The sequence below is a fragment of the Habropoda laboriosa genome, unplaced genomic scaffold (assembly GCF_001263275.1).
Source record: "Habropoda laboriosa isolate 0110345459 unplaced genomic scaffold, ASM126327v1 scaffold718, whole genome shotgun sequence".
Taxonomy (NCBI): Eukaryota; Metazoa; Arthropoda; class Insecta; order Hymenoptera; family Apidae; genus Habropoda; species Habropoda laboriosa.
In genome coordinates this window covers 186,090-201,817 of record NW_017100942.1, presented here as the reverse complement: position 1 = coordinate 201,817, position 15,728 = coordinate 186,090, and the positions used below count along the sequence as shown (strand labels likewise).

At 36.4% G+C, this 15,728-nt stretch overlaps 2 protein-coding genes across 2 annotated transcripts; both read left to right on the top strand.

The window, feature by feature from the left end:
- Positions 1 to 990: 990 nt before the first annotated feature.
- LOC108577614 (RNA polymerase II-associated protein 3) lies at positions 991 to 4,575 on the top strand. The gene is given in 11 exon segments (XM_017940791.1): positions 991 to 1,016; positions 1,668 to 1,838; positions 2,000 to 2,273; positions 2,351 to 2,564; positions 2,748 to 2,909; positions 2,975 to 3,102; positions 3,179 to 3,282; positions 3,350 to 4,001; positions 4,058 to 4,181; positions 4,242 to 4,412; positions 4,496 to 4,575. Coding segments are annotated over 11 exon segments (2,106 nt in total).
- A 637-nt stretch (positions 4,576 to 5,212) lies between these two features.
- LOC108577613 (histone-lysine N-methyltransferase 2C) lies at positions 5,213 to 15,724 on the top strand (the record flags this gene model as incomplete). The annotated part of the gene is made up of 17 exons (XM_017940789.1): positions 5,213 to 5,285; positions 6,941 to 7,128; positions 7,254 to 7,461; positions 7,576 to 7,749; positions 7,830 to 8,054; positions 8,133 to 8,376; positions 8,471 to 8,588; positions 8,648 to 9,573; positions 9,654 to 11,394; positions 11,484 to 11,645; positions 11,740 to 11,866; positions 11,956 to 12,170; positions 12,281 to 12,405; positions 13,096 to 13,338; positions 15,260 to 15,395; positions 15,476 to 15,579; positions 15,659 to 15,724. Coding segments are annotated over exons 2-17 (4,968 nt in total), but the record flags the coding sequence as incomplete, so codon positions are not given.
- Positions 15,725 to 15,728: the final 4 nt, after the last annotated feature.

Here is a 15,728-nt window from a genome sequence, read left to right as displayed (position 1 = left end):
GCTTCTTGTCCCGGTTTTAAGTCACGGAGATTAGATAACACGCTTTACCGTACATCGACGTTTATTGTTCGCCGGAAATATGAAATAACGTTTTATTCTTTACACTATAGGTTATCTTTCCGAGATCGAATGTACGTGAATACTTCGCGCGCGAACCTACCACATTTCGGTTTGTTTATAAACCGACCGGTGAATCTCGCACGTACTGTCTATTCAACGTTTCCTTTACAAATAACCCGTGCACCGGTCAAGCTCGTTTACACGTTAAATATTTTATCACGGATAGCTGGTATATGGTGCCCGTCCGATGACAGATGCACACAATTTTGCACGGTCCAAGCGTACCAAGCGAGAAGAGGTTAACCCTAGCGTACATGTAAACGAACGCTATCTCGAAAACATTTCGACAAACAATTCAAGTATATATCGTAAAACCATTGAATCACCCATCCAAGCGACCTCTAGAAGGCCGACCATGATGTGCAAATATTAAACAACGAACAGATGCTACTCGTGTTTGAACAAGAAAGTCGATTGCCCCCCCTTACGATTAATGGCACTTGATACGATGTGTCGTAAAAAAATTTACGAAACGCAGAAAAATTCGGATGAATAAATACCTGGTATGCCACTTGTGACAATAAATTCACACGACGAAGAATTTCGCGGTTTGGCCAACCGTTACGTAGTCCACCGTAGCTCCTTTCAATTTTCCTATTATTTACCGTAACGATACGCGACAAGACGAGACGAAATTCACTGAGAGTACGCGAACGAGAACGAACGAACACGCGATACACGAAAACACCTCTACACCGAACTCACCGAGCGCTCGCCGGCGAATGCTCGAGCCTGAGCGCTTCGCACTGTCTAATATGCACTCTCCAGCGTGCCCACTGCACGCCTCGACCGCGGCATGGCGTACCGCTCCACGCTACAAGGTGACTGCCGTGTTAACAGGTAAGCGGAGACCGATGCGCCAGCGCTAGTATGCAAGCGCGTGTCCGCTAATACAGGTAACTACGCGGACACTTACTTTTGTGGCCACAAGAACTTTTCCTGCGTCTCCGATATCTGCTCTCAATTATCGCGTTGTCATTCTCAATTTGAAAAAGATATTTTATAATTTTACATTGCGTTTCACCATCGGTGTTATTATTAGCTATTATTAACGTTTAATAAAATGTCGTAATATATGTTAATTGTTAGAATTTATATTAATTTTTGCAGTAATTCTAATAAAAAATGTAAAATATATACCTATAGTCTATGTAATTAATCCTCATCGTGTTTCCTTAAGCTGAGTAGTTATATCGAACAAAGATGTACCTCATATGAATAAATGCTTCAAGACTAAACGATACCGAGTAGTTTATTACCTGTCTATTAAACCATTTACACTCAGGTCTTGAACTAACGGAAGATAAGGTATAATACCGAATGGTGTATTACGAATGACCGAACGAGCGTATGCATACGCTGCTGTACGTCTGTCGTTGATCTTTTGTTGGAAACGCATCATAAGGAAGGCTCCCTGCGTTATCGATTGCGCCTGACACAGGTACCTCGTAGATAAACTGTACGGAATTGACAATTTAGTATGCGTGTACCCATGGCAACGGGACTAATTAAGCTCTAACAGAAGGATATTTTTTTACAACGTTTAGCATTTTGTCTGGTACCATGGTCGAGAACGATACGGACATTGTTCGCAACGCGAAATCTAAAAAAAAGTCGCTGCTCGAAAGGTATGATGTACCGGTCGAGCATCTCTCGTATGAATACATTTCCGAATGCACGAACGGAAAAAAGATGGAACGCATAGTAACTATACTGCGGTAAGTAAAACTTATCTGTTAGCGGGATTTTTGAAATCATAACCCCGATAAAATTCCTATTCGTTATTAATACTTATTGCACGTTCACGCTTATCGAAGATATGCAACTATTCTTATTTGCACGCAGTTACAATTGATTATACACTATCTTTTGATAATAGTTCCGGGGAAGAAGGATGTTATCCGGATTTAACGAGACACGCGGAAGAACGCTTGGCCGTTATCAAACCAACTAGTGCACTTTTAAAAACATCAGAACCAATTCTAATGCGAAATATGTTGTTACCGAACGAACGCAAGGAACTTGATAAGGATATTAACGATTGGACGACTGAAATGCAGATTCGTGAAAAAGATTTGGAGGAAGGAAAAAATATTCTGACAGATACTCTTCCCCAACCGGATATCCGGCAATTTAACGAAGAATCTATAAAAGTATATCTATACGATTGTTGTTTTTTTTCTAATTTCATAATTTTTTTTTAAATTTTGCATTTTTTTAATTTCGCTAGAAGAACGATGTTACGAATTCGAAAAATACTTCGCAAAGCAAACGAATCGTTTCGTGCGATTACGCCGCTTGGGACAAATACGACGTCGATACTGAATTAAACAAAATTGATATAAGAGACGAACAGGTGCAGGTTAAAGCGAAGAGGTTTCAACAAAAGCAAAAAGAAACGGTTGAGAAAAAGAAACTCGAAAAGCATACGATTATCGACAAATGTATGTTCCAAGGAGTAATATATAATTAATTAAAATAAATAGAGGATTAAGATTTTTTAAAAATTCCATAGAATAAAATAACAAAGATGAAGGGAACGATCCTCTAATTATTTTCAATAGCTTTTTCAATAGAATGTTATCAATCGAATAGCTTATAAAAAAAACAAAATATGGCATTATTAGCGTCACTAACCGGAACCGAATTAGATGTGATGGCAGAACAGGAAAGGGAAAAAGGAAATGAGGCTTTTAGGGCTGGAGATTACGAGGAAGCTCTGGAGCATTACAATACCAGTATAAAAATGAATTCAAGCTTGGTTGCATACAACAACCGCGCGATGACGTGTAAGAAAAATTTATTTTACACATTTTTCCAAATAATTCGGTACAATTAAATGAAACATTTTTAGACATTAAACTTCGACGTTACGTCAATGCCCTCCACGATTGTAATAAGGTACTTAGCGTAGAATATACAAATATCAAAGCTCTTCTTCGTCGAGCTATCACCTTCGAGCATCTTGAAAAACCTTCTCAGGTATCAAAATTAAAATATGCCTGCTCCTTTTTTATTCAAATATTTCTCCTAAAACAAAGATGTGTACAATCATTAGGCATTGGAAAATTATGAAGCAGTTTTGAAATTGGAACCTACCAATGCCGTAGCAATTGCTGGTGTGAAAAAGTTGAGAAAACCTTGCGAATCTAGAAAAATAAGGTACAATAAAAAAAAAAAGGAATATTTTATGCAGGGAATTAAAATTTTCTGATTCTGGTATTTGTAGAATGACTATTGAAGAGCAGACAGAAGATATGAACGAAGAACCAAAATTAAATAAAATTGAAGAGAAGAGAATTTACAGCTCACAAATTGATTCAAAATTAAATAGAGCAAATAGTATATGTTACTGCGATAGAGCACCAGGGCCGTCGCAAAATTTGAGACCTAGGCCCCATCTAAAAGCTGACTATTGCCTTGATAATGAAAATAAACTGGCGGCAACGATTAAAACCGACGTTTCGAAGAAATCTGAGACCGATCGCGGTAAAAATACATCGGAAACGTTCAAAAATCCAACTTTCTCTCCTAACAATCGTTCGTCTAATTTAACTAAATTGGTTCAAGAACAAAATAATTCAACTGTAAAACAAAAGTCAATCTTCTCTTACACGATGCCACCTAGACAAACTAACTCGGTTATTATCGAAGAACTGCCCAGTGAATCTAAGAACAATAGTTCTGCTAATGTAAAAGCGATATCAAACGAAACTGTTGCAAATAAAAATAATTCTAATACAAAAAGCAACAGTAAAAGTAAAGTGTCCGATGATAAACAAGTGAAATCGTCGAATTACACTTTGTCGTCGCCGAGGAAAATAGAAGTGGCTGATAAATATGAAAATAAAACTAGTAAAGAGGAAAAATATTTTCCTAAGGTATGTAATTGATAATTAAAAAAAAAAAACTTTTATTTAATATAATGTGTTTTCAGAATTTTAATAATATCGAAAATGGATACGAGTTCATGCGAACGTGGCGGTCATTGCAGAATGATACTGATTTAATAGTGCACGCGCAATTATTGCGATCATTAAATATCGATAAATTAAGTTCAGGTTTGTATTTGAATAAAGTGTAACAATTTAAAAAATTTTTTTTCACACGAATTATTGCAGTTTTAGGTAACGAGTTGGATGGAAATATGTTTAGTACCATTTTGCGCTGTTTGGAGCAGCATTTTTGCACATCCAACGACAGAGAGCTGTTAAATAATTTTTTAAAATCGTTCAGCCAAGTGAAACGTTTTTCAATTGTGAACATGTTTATGAATACCGAAGATAAACGAGGTATCTTCCCGATGAATGTTCAAGATTGTATACGAAAAAATGATATTTATGTGATTATTATGGCAATTATTTTCGTTTTACAGTTGTCAAAAACATATTGAATTTCTTAGAAGAGCATGGAATGTCAGAAGTTTCGTCACTGCGACAAATTTATTGCATCTAAGAATACTACACGTATACGCACTCTTAGGTGTTTCGAATTTTATAGTGACATTTCAGCAAGGAGTACCAACTTTATACGTTCTAGTGATAATACATAAGAAAACATTCTATGACGATTTGCAGTTTTTCATTTGTTCTATTATCATGAATAATTAATAAGATTTATCTTTATTTCAATAGAAGATTATGTAATCACCTGAAATATCGGCAAATCACTTTTTCTCTTTATTTAACTTTCTCATAGTATGTTTCTTCCCATCAAGTCATCGATTATACCTAGATGAAACTACAAGACGTCATTGTTACCCCGTAGAATTGTCTTCCCTTTTCCTAAAAACCTTCGTATGAAATTAAAACTATATTATGCAATTACCTTATGGCACGTGTTGCATTAATTGAAACTCCCATTGGTGAATCCATCTCCTGATCCCCTGCATCGATGACTCCTGTGCATTTTCATGCACCACGTGATGGTGGCAGCACCTAGATACGTTTAAGCGAGTGCGCACTCTGGCTTTGTTCCGACATCCGGACTCCGTGACTTTAGCGCTTCGTCAGTTGCGTACTCTTCCGTTCAAGCAGCTTGTGACATTTTTTTCTGTTACTACAAGATGTTTACTTGGATGAGCCGTGCGAATTTCGACGAGGATCCCGATAATTCCGCGTGCAAAGCCGCCATGAAACTGCTAAGGAGACAACAGTAACTGGAAGGTACGTGATCCGGCGTGGTTACGGGCGGCCCGGGTATGTTTATAGCCTGCAAACTCTGACATAGCAATGGCGTACTGTCGCCGTAAAGGCCGTGCCAACAAAATTGTCCCCTGCCTTATTTAGCCTAAGTTAATTGTGAACGCGGGAATACAGCGGAAAAACGGTGCCTCGTATGTGGTGATACAGCTCATGGTGACAAGAACAATTTGTGATTTTCGGTGATGAAAAGTGGCGTTTTTCGGTGATTATAGTGCCTCGGTTTTCCCCACTGTGGAATGACCGCCGATTGCCGAGCGGCACGCCATCCTGCTGTAGCTGACTGAGGTCTATACTGTAAAGAGATTAAAAGCTATGTGAGTTCGAATCGGACACGAGTTAGTGTTTTTATTAACGGTGAAACGCGCCTTTAAGCGAAACTGATTTTTTTCTATGAAAAATAATATTATCATGGGAATTTACGATACGGCTATGGGAATAAGCACTGACACGTAAGAAAATGATTGATGTGTTTTGCACACCACTTGTACACGGATTATCGGTAACAAATCGAATGGAATTCAAAGTTTTCACTTATAAGTGATTTTTTAAACTTCCGACAAATAAGAAACAAACGGCGCGTTAAATAATTATTCCAATTTTATGAATGTTAAGTGATCGTGACCAGGATATATTATTATAAAAAATGATATTCTTTCCCTGAAAATTGCACACCTTAGAGAATAATGTTTATAACAATGTTTAGAAATATGGTCGATTGTGGAACTGAGGTTTGTGGATAAAAAGAATTTATGTTTAGTGCTACTTTGCATTACTCTAGAGGTTTGTTTGTTTTGTTCAGGAAATATATTTAATTTCAAAAGGAAAGGAAAATATATTTGATAGCAGGATTAGCTATTTTTCATTTATTTCGCGATTTTTTATATTTCTAAAAACTGGTGTGTGAAGACATATGAGATTTTATTTCAAAAAGCATGAATGCATGAAGTATAAAGTTGAGGATACAGTCAAGGTCAAGGATGATCTATATTCTATATCTCAATGTGATATTTATTTATTAGTGTTTTAAGTCATTTTCACTAATTACTATTAATTTTTATGTATATGTTACATTCATAATGTATATGCAATTTACACATATATTATATTTTCACCTATGAGTTATTATTAGGTAAGGGAAACATGTATTAAAACAATGTTTCTTTAGAATTATTTTATGAAATTTTATAATGGTTTCAAAATAATGAATTCAAACCATATTAGACTTTAATATAATTACTGAAAGTGAACTTTATGCACATAGTATGATCCATGGTATAATAGAAAAATTTAGAATAGAAGAAAGTGAGCTGTAATAATTTGATTATAAATTATTGAAGAAAGTTATACATTATCTCAGACCCATTTAAGAAATAACATATGTAAATATATATTAAATCTTATTTTGTCCACTTTTTTATTTGGCATACATCTATATTCTTTCTAACATTCAACAAGGTGACACAAGCTGTAAATTTAAGAAGGCTATATTATAATGAGTTTTTTTTATGAAACTGTTTTTTAAAATTTTAATCTTTTCTTAGTACCATTAAGGTATGAATGTGAGTCAATGCTTCTTCAATACACATTTTTAATGGATATCTCTTTTACTTACCTAGGACTGCATAGCAACACAGGTCTAGTAGAGGTGCCATGGATGATGAAGAACGTCTTGAGGGTGAGGAAGAAATGGAACTAGATGAAGCCTCTGATGGTGAAGATGAAGATGAGGAAACAACAGGAATTCCTGTTTCTCCAGCAAATTCAGATCAATTGCTTGGAGCTGCACCACCAACTCCTGGAAACAGTAAGTATAGATTTTTTAAATTACATTTTAATAAATATGTAATATGAATAATGCATATTATATTACAACAATTTTTTAACATTTTTAGTACACAATGTCATTATAAAAATTGTATATCATTTCAGAGGAAGCACAAAAGTTTGTTTCTCTTGCAGTAACCCCAGATGAAGCTTTTCATGATCCTCTACGGTACCAGAAATTTCCACTCCCTGGAGGCAAACCTTTAAATATTAGGCGGGGTCCAGGTAGACCTAGAAAAGAACGTCCACTTGGAATTACACGTGGTGGAGGTACCCGTAGACCTTTTGGAAGAGGAACTACTAGGGGGAAAGGGTTAGTATTTCATTAAAATAAAACAAAAAAATGCATAAATATACTTTCTCATCTTATCAAATTTAAATATTTTAAATTGTTTTACATTTAATATGTAAATATTTTTTTATTTAGTCTTGGATATGCAAGAGGTGTACCAAGACGTACCAAGAGCAAAGATGATGATACACATTCAGAATCCCCAAGTCCTCTTCGTCTCGGTGAAGATGCTACTCCTGATGGAGAGACATCTAACACTGAGAGATGCATGCCAGCACCAGAAGAACCACCATATTTTCCAGAACAATGGTATAAATGTTCAGTAGTTTAGTGTTTGTTTTTAATCATTGCTATAATTAACAATTATTAAAGAAATATTATTTGTTTAGGCCAGGGAAAGTATGTGCTTTATGTAATTTGGGTGAAAGAAGTCAATTAGGTCAGGGTGAATTGTTAAGATTTACCTGTCCTGAAGGTTTCACCCCTGAGAAGTCAACCAATCGTGACGAAACAACCGACCATCTTGTTGATATATCTACTGGAGACAAAAGTCCACGTGCAGCAGGTCCTGGTGCTGTGACTTGTCGTAGACAAAAGAGTCTAGCTAAGTGCAGGTATTTCAGTTGCAACAAATTTCTTTATATTAAAACTTATTCCGTATCAACATACTGTAGTCAAATAATTTTTCGTAGGAATACTAGTCTAACAAATTTTTCGGAACCAGTGGAGGAATTAACCATAGTGGGATATTCGGAAGAACCGGAAATAGGTACATTATTTGAATCAACTGGGCACTATTATGTTCATCAATCTTGTGCAGTATGGTCAAGCAATACTCAAGACTTAACAACAGAAGTGTTGAGCCCAGCAATAGTACAGGCTTCATCAAGGCGTTGCGCTTTCTGTTCTCATTATGGAGCTGGAATTCCTTGCAAAGTCAGTGTTCCTTATCTACCATGTTTTTAAAGATATTTTTATATACGGAGTTTATTATATATTCCGGTACAATACATTTCGTATGTTTAAACAGGTGGCATCGTGCAATCGTTATTTTCATTTACCATGTGCTGCAGCTTCAAGTTGTTTCCAGGATACAAAAAGCTTGTCCCTCTTTTGCAGTCAACACTTGGGACAGGTTCCACTTTTGTGTAAGTGCTATGTGATAGGTTGTTTAGTGTACATATTTATATGTTCTATTTGATTTTAGTGAACGGTGATATTACTTGTATGCAGTGCTGTGGAATGGGAGATGTTTCCAACCTAGTAATGTGTTCCATCTGTGGCCAACACTATCACGGTAGTTGTGTTGGTTTAGCACTACTACCTGGTGTACGAGCTGGCTGGCAATGTGTATCTTGCAGAGTATGTCAAGTGTGTCGTCAACCGGAAGATGTTTCAAAAGTAATGTTGTGTGAACGTTGTGAAAAAGCGTATCATCCTAGTTGTTTGCGACCAATTGTTACATCTATACCTAAATATGGTTGGAAGTGTAAGTGCTGCCGTGTATGTACAGACTGTGGTTCGCGTACACCAGGCGCTGGTCTTTCATCACGGTGGCATTCTCATTACACTGTATGTGATTCGTGTTACCAACAAAGGAACAAAGGTTTTTCGTGTCCTCTTTGTAGAAAAGCATATCGGGCTGCCGCGTATAGAGAAATGGTTCAATGTAGTGCATGTAAAAAATTTGTTCATGGTACCTGTGACCCTGAGGCTGATCCATTAACTTACCAACACCGTAAAGAAGCTAAACCTGACTATGAATATGTTTGTCTACACTGCAAGAATATGGCACTTGTAAAAAGAAAAGATAATATTGATGATTATGGTGGAGATTTGAGTTTAAGTGCGTCGCAAGAAAGTCTGTATGGTGATGGAGATTCGTCAGAATTTGATTATCAAGGAGGATCAGAGGAAGCACTGTATTCTATAGGTCTTGGAAAAGGAAAACCGTTCTGTGCATCTAAAATTGCAAAGAAGCGGTTAGGACTCGGTGGTGGAATAATTGGCCGGCCAAAAGGAATTGGTAAACTTGGATACCAAAAGCGACAGAAGATGACAGAATTCGGAAGGAAGAGAGGCCCCAAAGCGAAGATGAGAGGTATCTTTGGAGTACCTGGTGTAGGATTGCAGGTATAGTTTATTTTATATTTATTTTTTATATCTTGCAGAAACGTAGTAAAATGATTATTAAATGAATTTTCGTGTTTCAGAGGCCAATGTCAGACTCATTTTCAAAAGAAGATGAACCAGGCATTGAAAATAGACTTGTATTATGTTCTGCAAAAGATAAATTTGTATTAACCCAAGATATTTGTGTGATGTGTGGTGCAATTGGCACTGACCAAGAGGGGTGTTTAATTGCTTGTGCACAATGTGGTCAATGTTATCACCCTTATTGTGCTAATGTCAAAGTTACTAAAGTAATATTACAAAAGGGTTGGCGGTGCCTTGATTGTACAGTATGCGAAGGTTGTGGTGAAAGAAATGACGAGGGTCGTTTGATATTATGTGATGATTGTGATATCAGTTATCATATTTACTGCATGGATCCACCGTTAGATTATGTACCGCACGGTACGTGGAAGTGCAAATGGTGTGCACACTGCCAAACATGCGGTTCAAACGATCCAGGATTTAATAGTAGCTGGCAAAAAAATTATACACAGTGTGGCCCCTGCGCATCTCACACTGCCTGCATATCTTGTCAAGAAACATACAGTGAAGGGGACCTAATAATACAATGCATTCAGTGTGAAAGGTGGTTGCATTGCGCGTGTGACTCAATTAAAAGTGAAGCAGAAGCTGAAAAATGTGCGGAAGAAGGTTATATTTGTATACTTTGTCGTCCGAGAGATATCCCACCTCCGCATCTTTTATGTAGTCAACCTAAACCACAACCAAATAAATATCCCCGTTCCCCGCCACCAACATCACGCAGTCCTGAACTGTACAAACCTTCCCCTCAACAATACTTGATTGATGGTGTTTATTTATCCGAAGCTGGTATGAATCACATAAAGTCATTGACATCGGAACATCAACAAACAAGAAAGAAAAGAAGAAAAATGCATCCTTTAATTGACAAAGAAGCTGACATAATGGCTACTATAGAATCTGTAGTTGCCGGTGGCAGTTTAGATAATTCTTTAGAAGAAAATGGAGGAAAAATAGATTTAGCCGATGTTAAAGACGAACCTACGGAGGTACTCAAAGAAGGCATGGTATGGACACCACGTGCTGATCAACCACCACCTGAAGGTTTTAGTATTTATACAACTGAAAATGGCATACCAATTTTAAGACGTAAACGTCAGCGTAACTTGCAAAAGTTAGGCATCGGAGGTTTTATTGTCAGACTAAGAGGCACTCGCAAAGATAAAGAGGAAGACGGAGATCCGGAAAAACCATCAGATTCAACGGTTGGTGTAAATGATGACAAGCCACGCCGGAAACCACAGAGAAGAAAACCAAAGACAAAACTTTCTGAATGTTTTCCTCTCTACATGCAAGAGGCATTCTTTGGCAAAGATCTTATGGATACGACCAAAGACAAGGAACTGGAAAGTAGCAGTGAATCGGATAGCGAACGAAATATATCTGGAAATGCAGATACTATTCAGCTATCTCAAGATGAACTGAAGGCTATGGAGCAAGTTAAAGCTAAACAAGAGAAAGAAGAAGATAAAGTACCTCCAGAACCACCCATAAAGCGAGAAGAAATTATGGATGACGAAGGTAGCGATACAGAAGCTCTTGGTGATATCTTACCTATTTCGGGTGACTTACTGGATAGCGACCTTGTTAATACCATAATGAATGAACCGGACGAAGACTTGGCTAAAGCTAGTGAAGCGTTGGATGAATTAGATGATACACCAGGAACGACTAAAGATGAACTGACGGACATTCTTAGTCCACATTTCAATTTAGAATCGATGGTCAGAGATACAGGTGAATTATTATCATCTCTTTTTTTATTCTTTCTAATAATTATAACATGAATTCACTATTACTATTATTACTAATTATGTTTTTAAAAGGTTTACCCAATATGGATAGTAAAGATATTGAAGAAATATTTAAAGGAGTTTTAACTGATGAATCTCAAGAGTCTCAAGAATCATCAGTCTTTTCTGTTCAAACTCAACCCCCACATCCTGCTTCTTCTACAACACCACTTGTGTCTCCTTCACCGCATCCTGGTAAATACACGATTTCTCGGTTAAATGATTATTTTCAATGAGAAGTATGACACGAAGTTTTTACTATTTTTTATTACAATACATGTAATTATAGGTATACAAACAGCAATACCTATACCAAGACCTCAAGTACCTGGTACACTGCCTTCTGTTGGTCAGTCTAACTTAAATTCTCCAATGAGTTTTCCACCGCCGTCTCCATACCACTCGGAGTACAGCAAGTACGTTTACATTGAAACATAATATAAATTGAAAACTACTTTTAATAAGAATTTTTTTAACTAATTTGCTTCAATTTTTCTCTACACAGTAGTCCACAATTCAGTCCAGCATTCTCTGAACCAGCAAGTCCATGGGTCAATCCTGAGGATGAGGGTACTTCAGCACCAGGCAATGCTACAATCTCATACAACCAAAGAAGTAATCTTAAAATGGAAGCCGATGAAGCTTTAGGTCCAGGAGCAACTATATCTTCTGTACTTTATGCAAATATTAATCACCCAGAATGGAAAACAGAATATCCAGGTATATATTTATTTTATCGTTACTGTTATGAACGAATGCAGCTATTTTTATTTCGAAAGTAACTTCGACATAAGTAATTAAACTAATCGTATTTAACTGTGTTATTCCAGCCTGGTCAGAAAGGTGTAAACAAATACTGAAGAAATGGCGTGCACTACCCAATGATAAAAAAGCTCCGTTCCTAACACTGGCTCGGGATAATAGAGCTGCAATTCGTATGAAAAAGACTCAACAGGTGGGAACAGTTCCTAGAACTCTTATGATAATTATACAGGTGCTAGAGAAGCGTGAATCTTTATGTGATATGTATCCATTTTCATCTTCAAAGATGTCTTGTGCTAACACACAGGTCAAACTAACAGCTTGTCCTTTGTGTCCAATACCTATACTTAAAATTGTTAAGGTTTCATTTACTTAATCTATTTAAAGGAAATACGTGATAATGCATAAACGTGAACACACAACAACCACAGTATAAAAAATTCATAAACAGTTGCATCAACTCATAATACATTCTCTTAATTTATATGCTACATTGAAGCATACTTGCTGTTTCATATTGGACATAACATGCGATTGCTTTACCCTTCTGTTAATCACCATCGTGAATGTTATTACATTACCTAATTACACACACGTTGAAAACATATTTCTTACATACGTTACAAATTCAAATCGTCATTTTTCTAACAATATTCATATCTCCAATGAGATCATGTTTCATTAGAAACGTAGATGCTAATTTGATACTTTAGGAATATCGATTTAAGTCTAGCTTTCCCCAGATAGCGTTCCTTCAAGTTCCTTAGAATCCTCCGAAGAATTGAATTTTACACTTTTACCTTTGTATGATGTATTTTGGAAATATGTAAACCATGAATACTATAACGTAAGTGTGTGAACGAGGCACCCCTTGAACCGACAGATATCCAAGGATATACCAAGCACGACCCCAGTCACTGCAACAAGTGCACCTACCATCATCACCAAACCTGTCACAACTATGACATCAGCTCAAGTTTCTCCAGTAGTAGCTATGGCCTCCAACCAAAGGCAGATCGGACTTTTGACCTCAGTGGGCAGTGAAAAGACACAGGAAAAGAATGGAATGACTGTGTCGACAACAGGAGTGACAGTGTCAACAGCTAGCAGTAATCATCTTGCGGAGGTGTGTGCGGTGCAGGGACCGCCGAAGCAGCTAACATCTACTTCCCCGAGTCCTTCTCCAACATCCACGACCCCTTCTTCTTCACCTCGACCCAGTTCTGTGAATTCTATTAATTCCATTAACAGCCTGGCGCACCAAGAGATATCCGGTAGCCAGGCTAGAGTAGCTCAGTCGCCAGCCACGCCTTGCACATCAGCAACCGCTTCTTCTTACTGCAACACGGGCGCCGGTGAAGGGCAGCATCAAACGTCACCATCCCAGCAACGTCCTACACCTGCTCACATTACGATCAGTACCAGTACTATCGCTAACAGTCTGAGCATTTCTCAGGCATCCCCCACTACCAACGTTATGGTGGGGGTAGGTCCTGTTCGCCAATTATCCTCGGTAGACCACCAGATTAGAGTGCTCACCCCATCTGAAATCATGCGCACCCTTCCTTCCCTCAGCCAGGAGCACTACGATCCGCCACCCACTGCAATTATTCACACTGTACCTGTACAGTCCCCGGCTATGGTGAGCCACCTATTCTGTGCCTCTAGTGTCTTGCCTTGTGCCACGTGTCTGATCGACATTTAGTGTCCCTTATCCGTTTTTAGAACAGAGACGTTAGAATTATCGTTCTGTTTTGCAACAATTCTTTTCTTTCTTTTCGACATTTTATTTATTCATACCAAAGATCTGAAACACTTGATGTATAGGATAGATTTCGTCATTAATGAGTTGTCGATATAATGCGTAGTGTTTCAGAGCATTGGTCTTATGTAATGAAACAACTCATGTTGCCTATGCATCTGTTAAGATGTATTATATTTATTTCATATTATTTACTTTGAATGATCAGACACTTTTCATTATACATTTAAATTTGATATAAATTTATTATGTTAGACTGTAGTACTGTGAATTCTTTATTTTGCATAGCTCATTACATTGTATATGGCATGTTGAAGACAACTGGTAGCACATTTTTTTTTTCTTTATTCCTGTTCCTTATTGTTCCAGAGATATTTTAAACAAATCTATTTTCCTTCCTATCTGCCCACATAAGTATACTGCTTTTTATGAATTGTGTTATAAATTATTGGTAGATATTTGTTGCAATGTAGTATGTTAAACCTCATATACAACAATATTATAGTTAGTTTTACTAACTTTTGTTGCTTCTTACATTTTCAGATGCTTATACTTTTAATAGTACAAGTTGTTGTACTTATTATTTATATAATGTTATAATTTTATGGTTAACTGTTATTATTAATTAATTTTAATAACACAGTCAAAATTTTTAGCTGCTAACAGTATACTTGAAAGTATAATTAATTGTGTTTTCAATTGTACACAATTTTCGTTATAAACATAACCGAATAAGTTTTTTTTTTTTTTTTTTTCCTTTTGTTTGATACATAACAGAAACAGTAATCTTGTACCTTTAATAGTACAAAACGTACTTTTCTGTATTCAGTGATGCATGAAAATGACTATAAATTAATCTGAGCTGAATGTTTATGGGTGTTCTGTGTGGTAAAAAGAAATTTTTTTATACGAACTTTTGATTACATAATATTTATTCTAGATGGTGGCTGGTTATTACAACTGTGTTGCACATACAGAAATATTAAGATTTTGCTAATTATATTAATTTAGTAATATGCCATTTTTTTACTTGAATGTTAAACTTAAAGTACACTTTGGCTGATTGTCAACTTGCCTTATTGTATATTTTATATTGCTTCAAAGAAAAATGGATCATTATATTCTTTAATTAATTTATTAATCGAATAATCCAACACTTTTGAAGTAATAGTATGTTATTGATACTAAATAATTCATATTATTTTTTAGTAACAATGACTGCAAGGATATAATGATCTTCTGGTGTAATTAATATTTTTATATCTAATAAAATTCTTTTTAACAGGAGCAAGAGAGACTTTCCAATAGAGATCGTTCGAGTAGAGAAGCAGAACAGGAACGTCAGTGGAAACAATTACAAGCATTGCGTCAACAGCAAGCGCAGATACAGCAACAAGTTATTCACGAACAACGTGTACATGGTCCGTAATATTCAATTAAGAAATGCACGGTATAACATTTTGTAACTGTTTCTTTTAACTTTCGAATATTTTCTTAATAGCTATTGCCAGAGTTCATAGACAAATAAGCGAAGACAATACAACACAAATAAATACTGACAATACTACAGGATTAACAACACAATTACAAGTTTCCACGTCACAGGTAAAATTTTAAATATTTGCAGATAAAATGAAAATTGAAAAATATTCTTCTATATATTTTAATAAAAATTATTTTACAGGATGGAAATCATATGGGGCCACTGGCGTCACCGTCTCCCGGATCGCGCAATACATTTGCGGCTCCCCCCC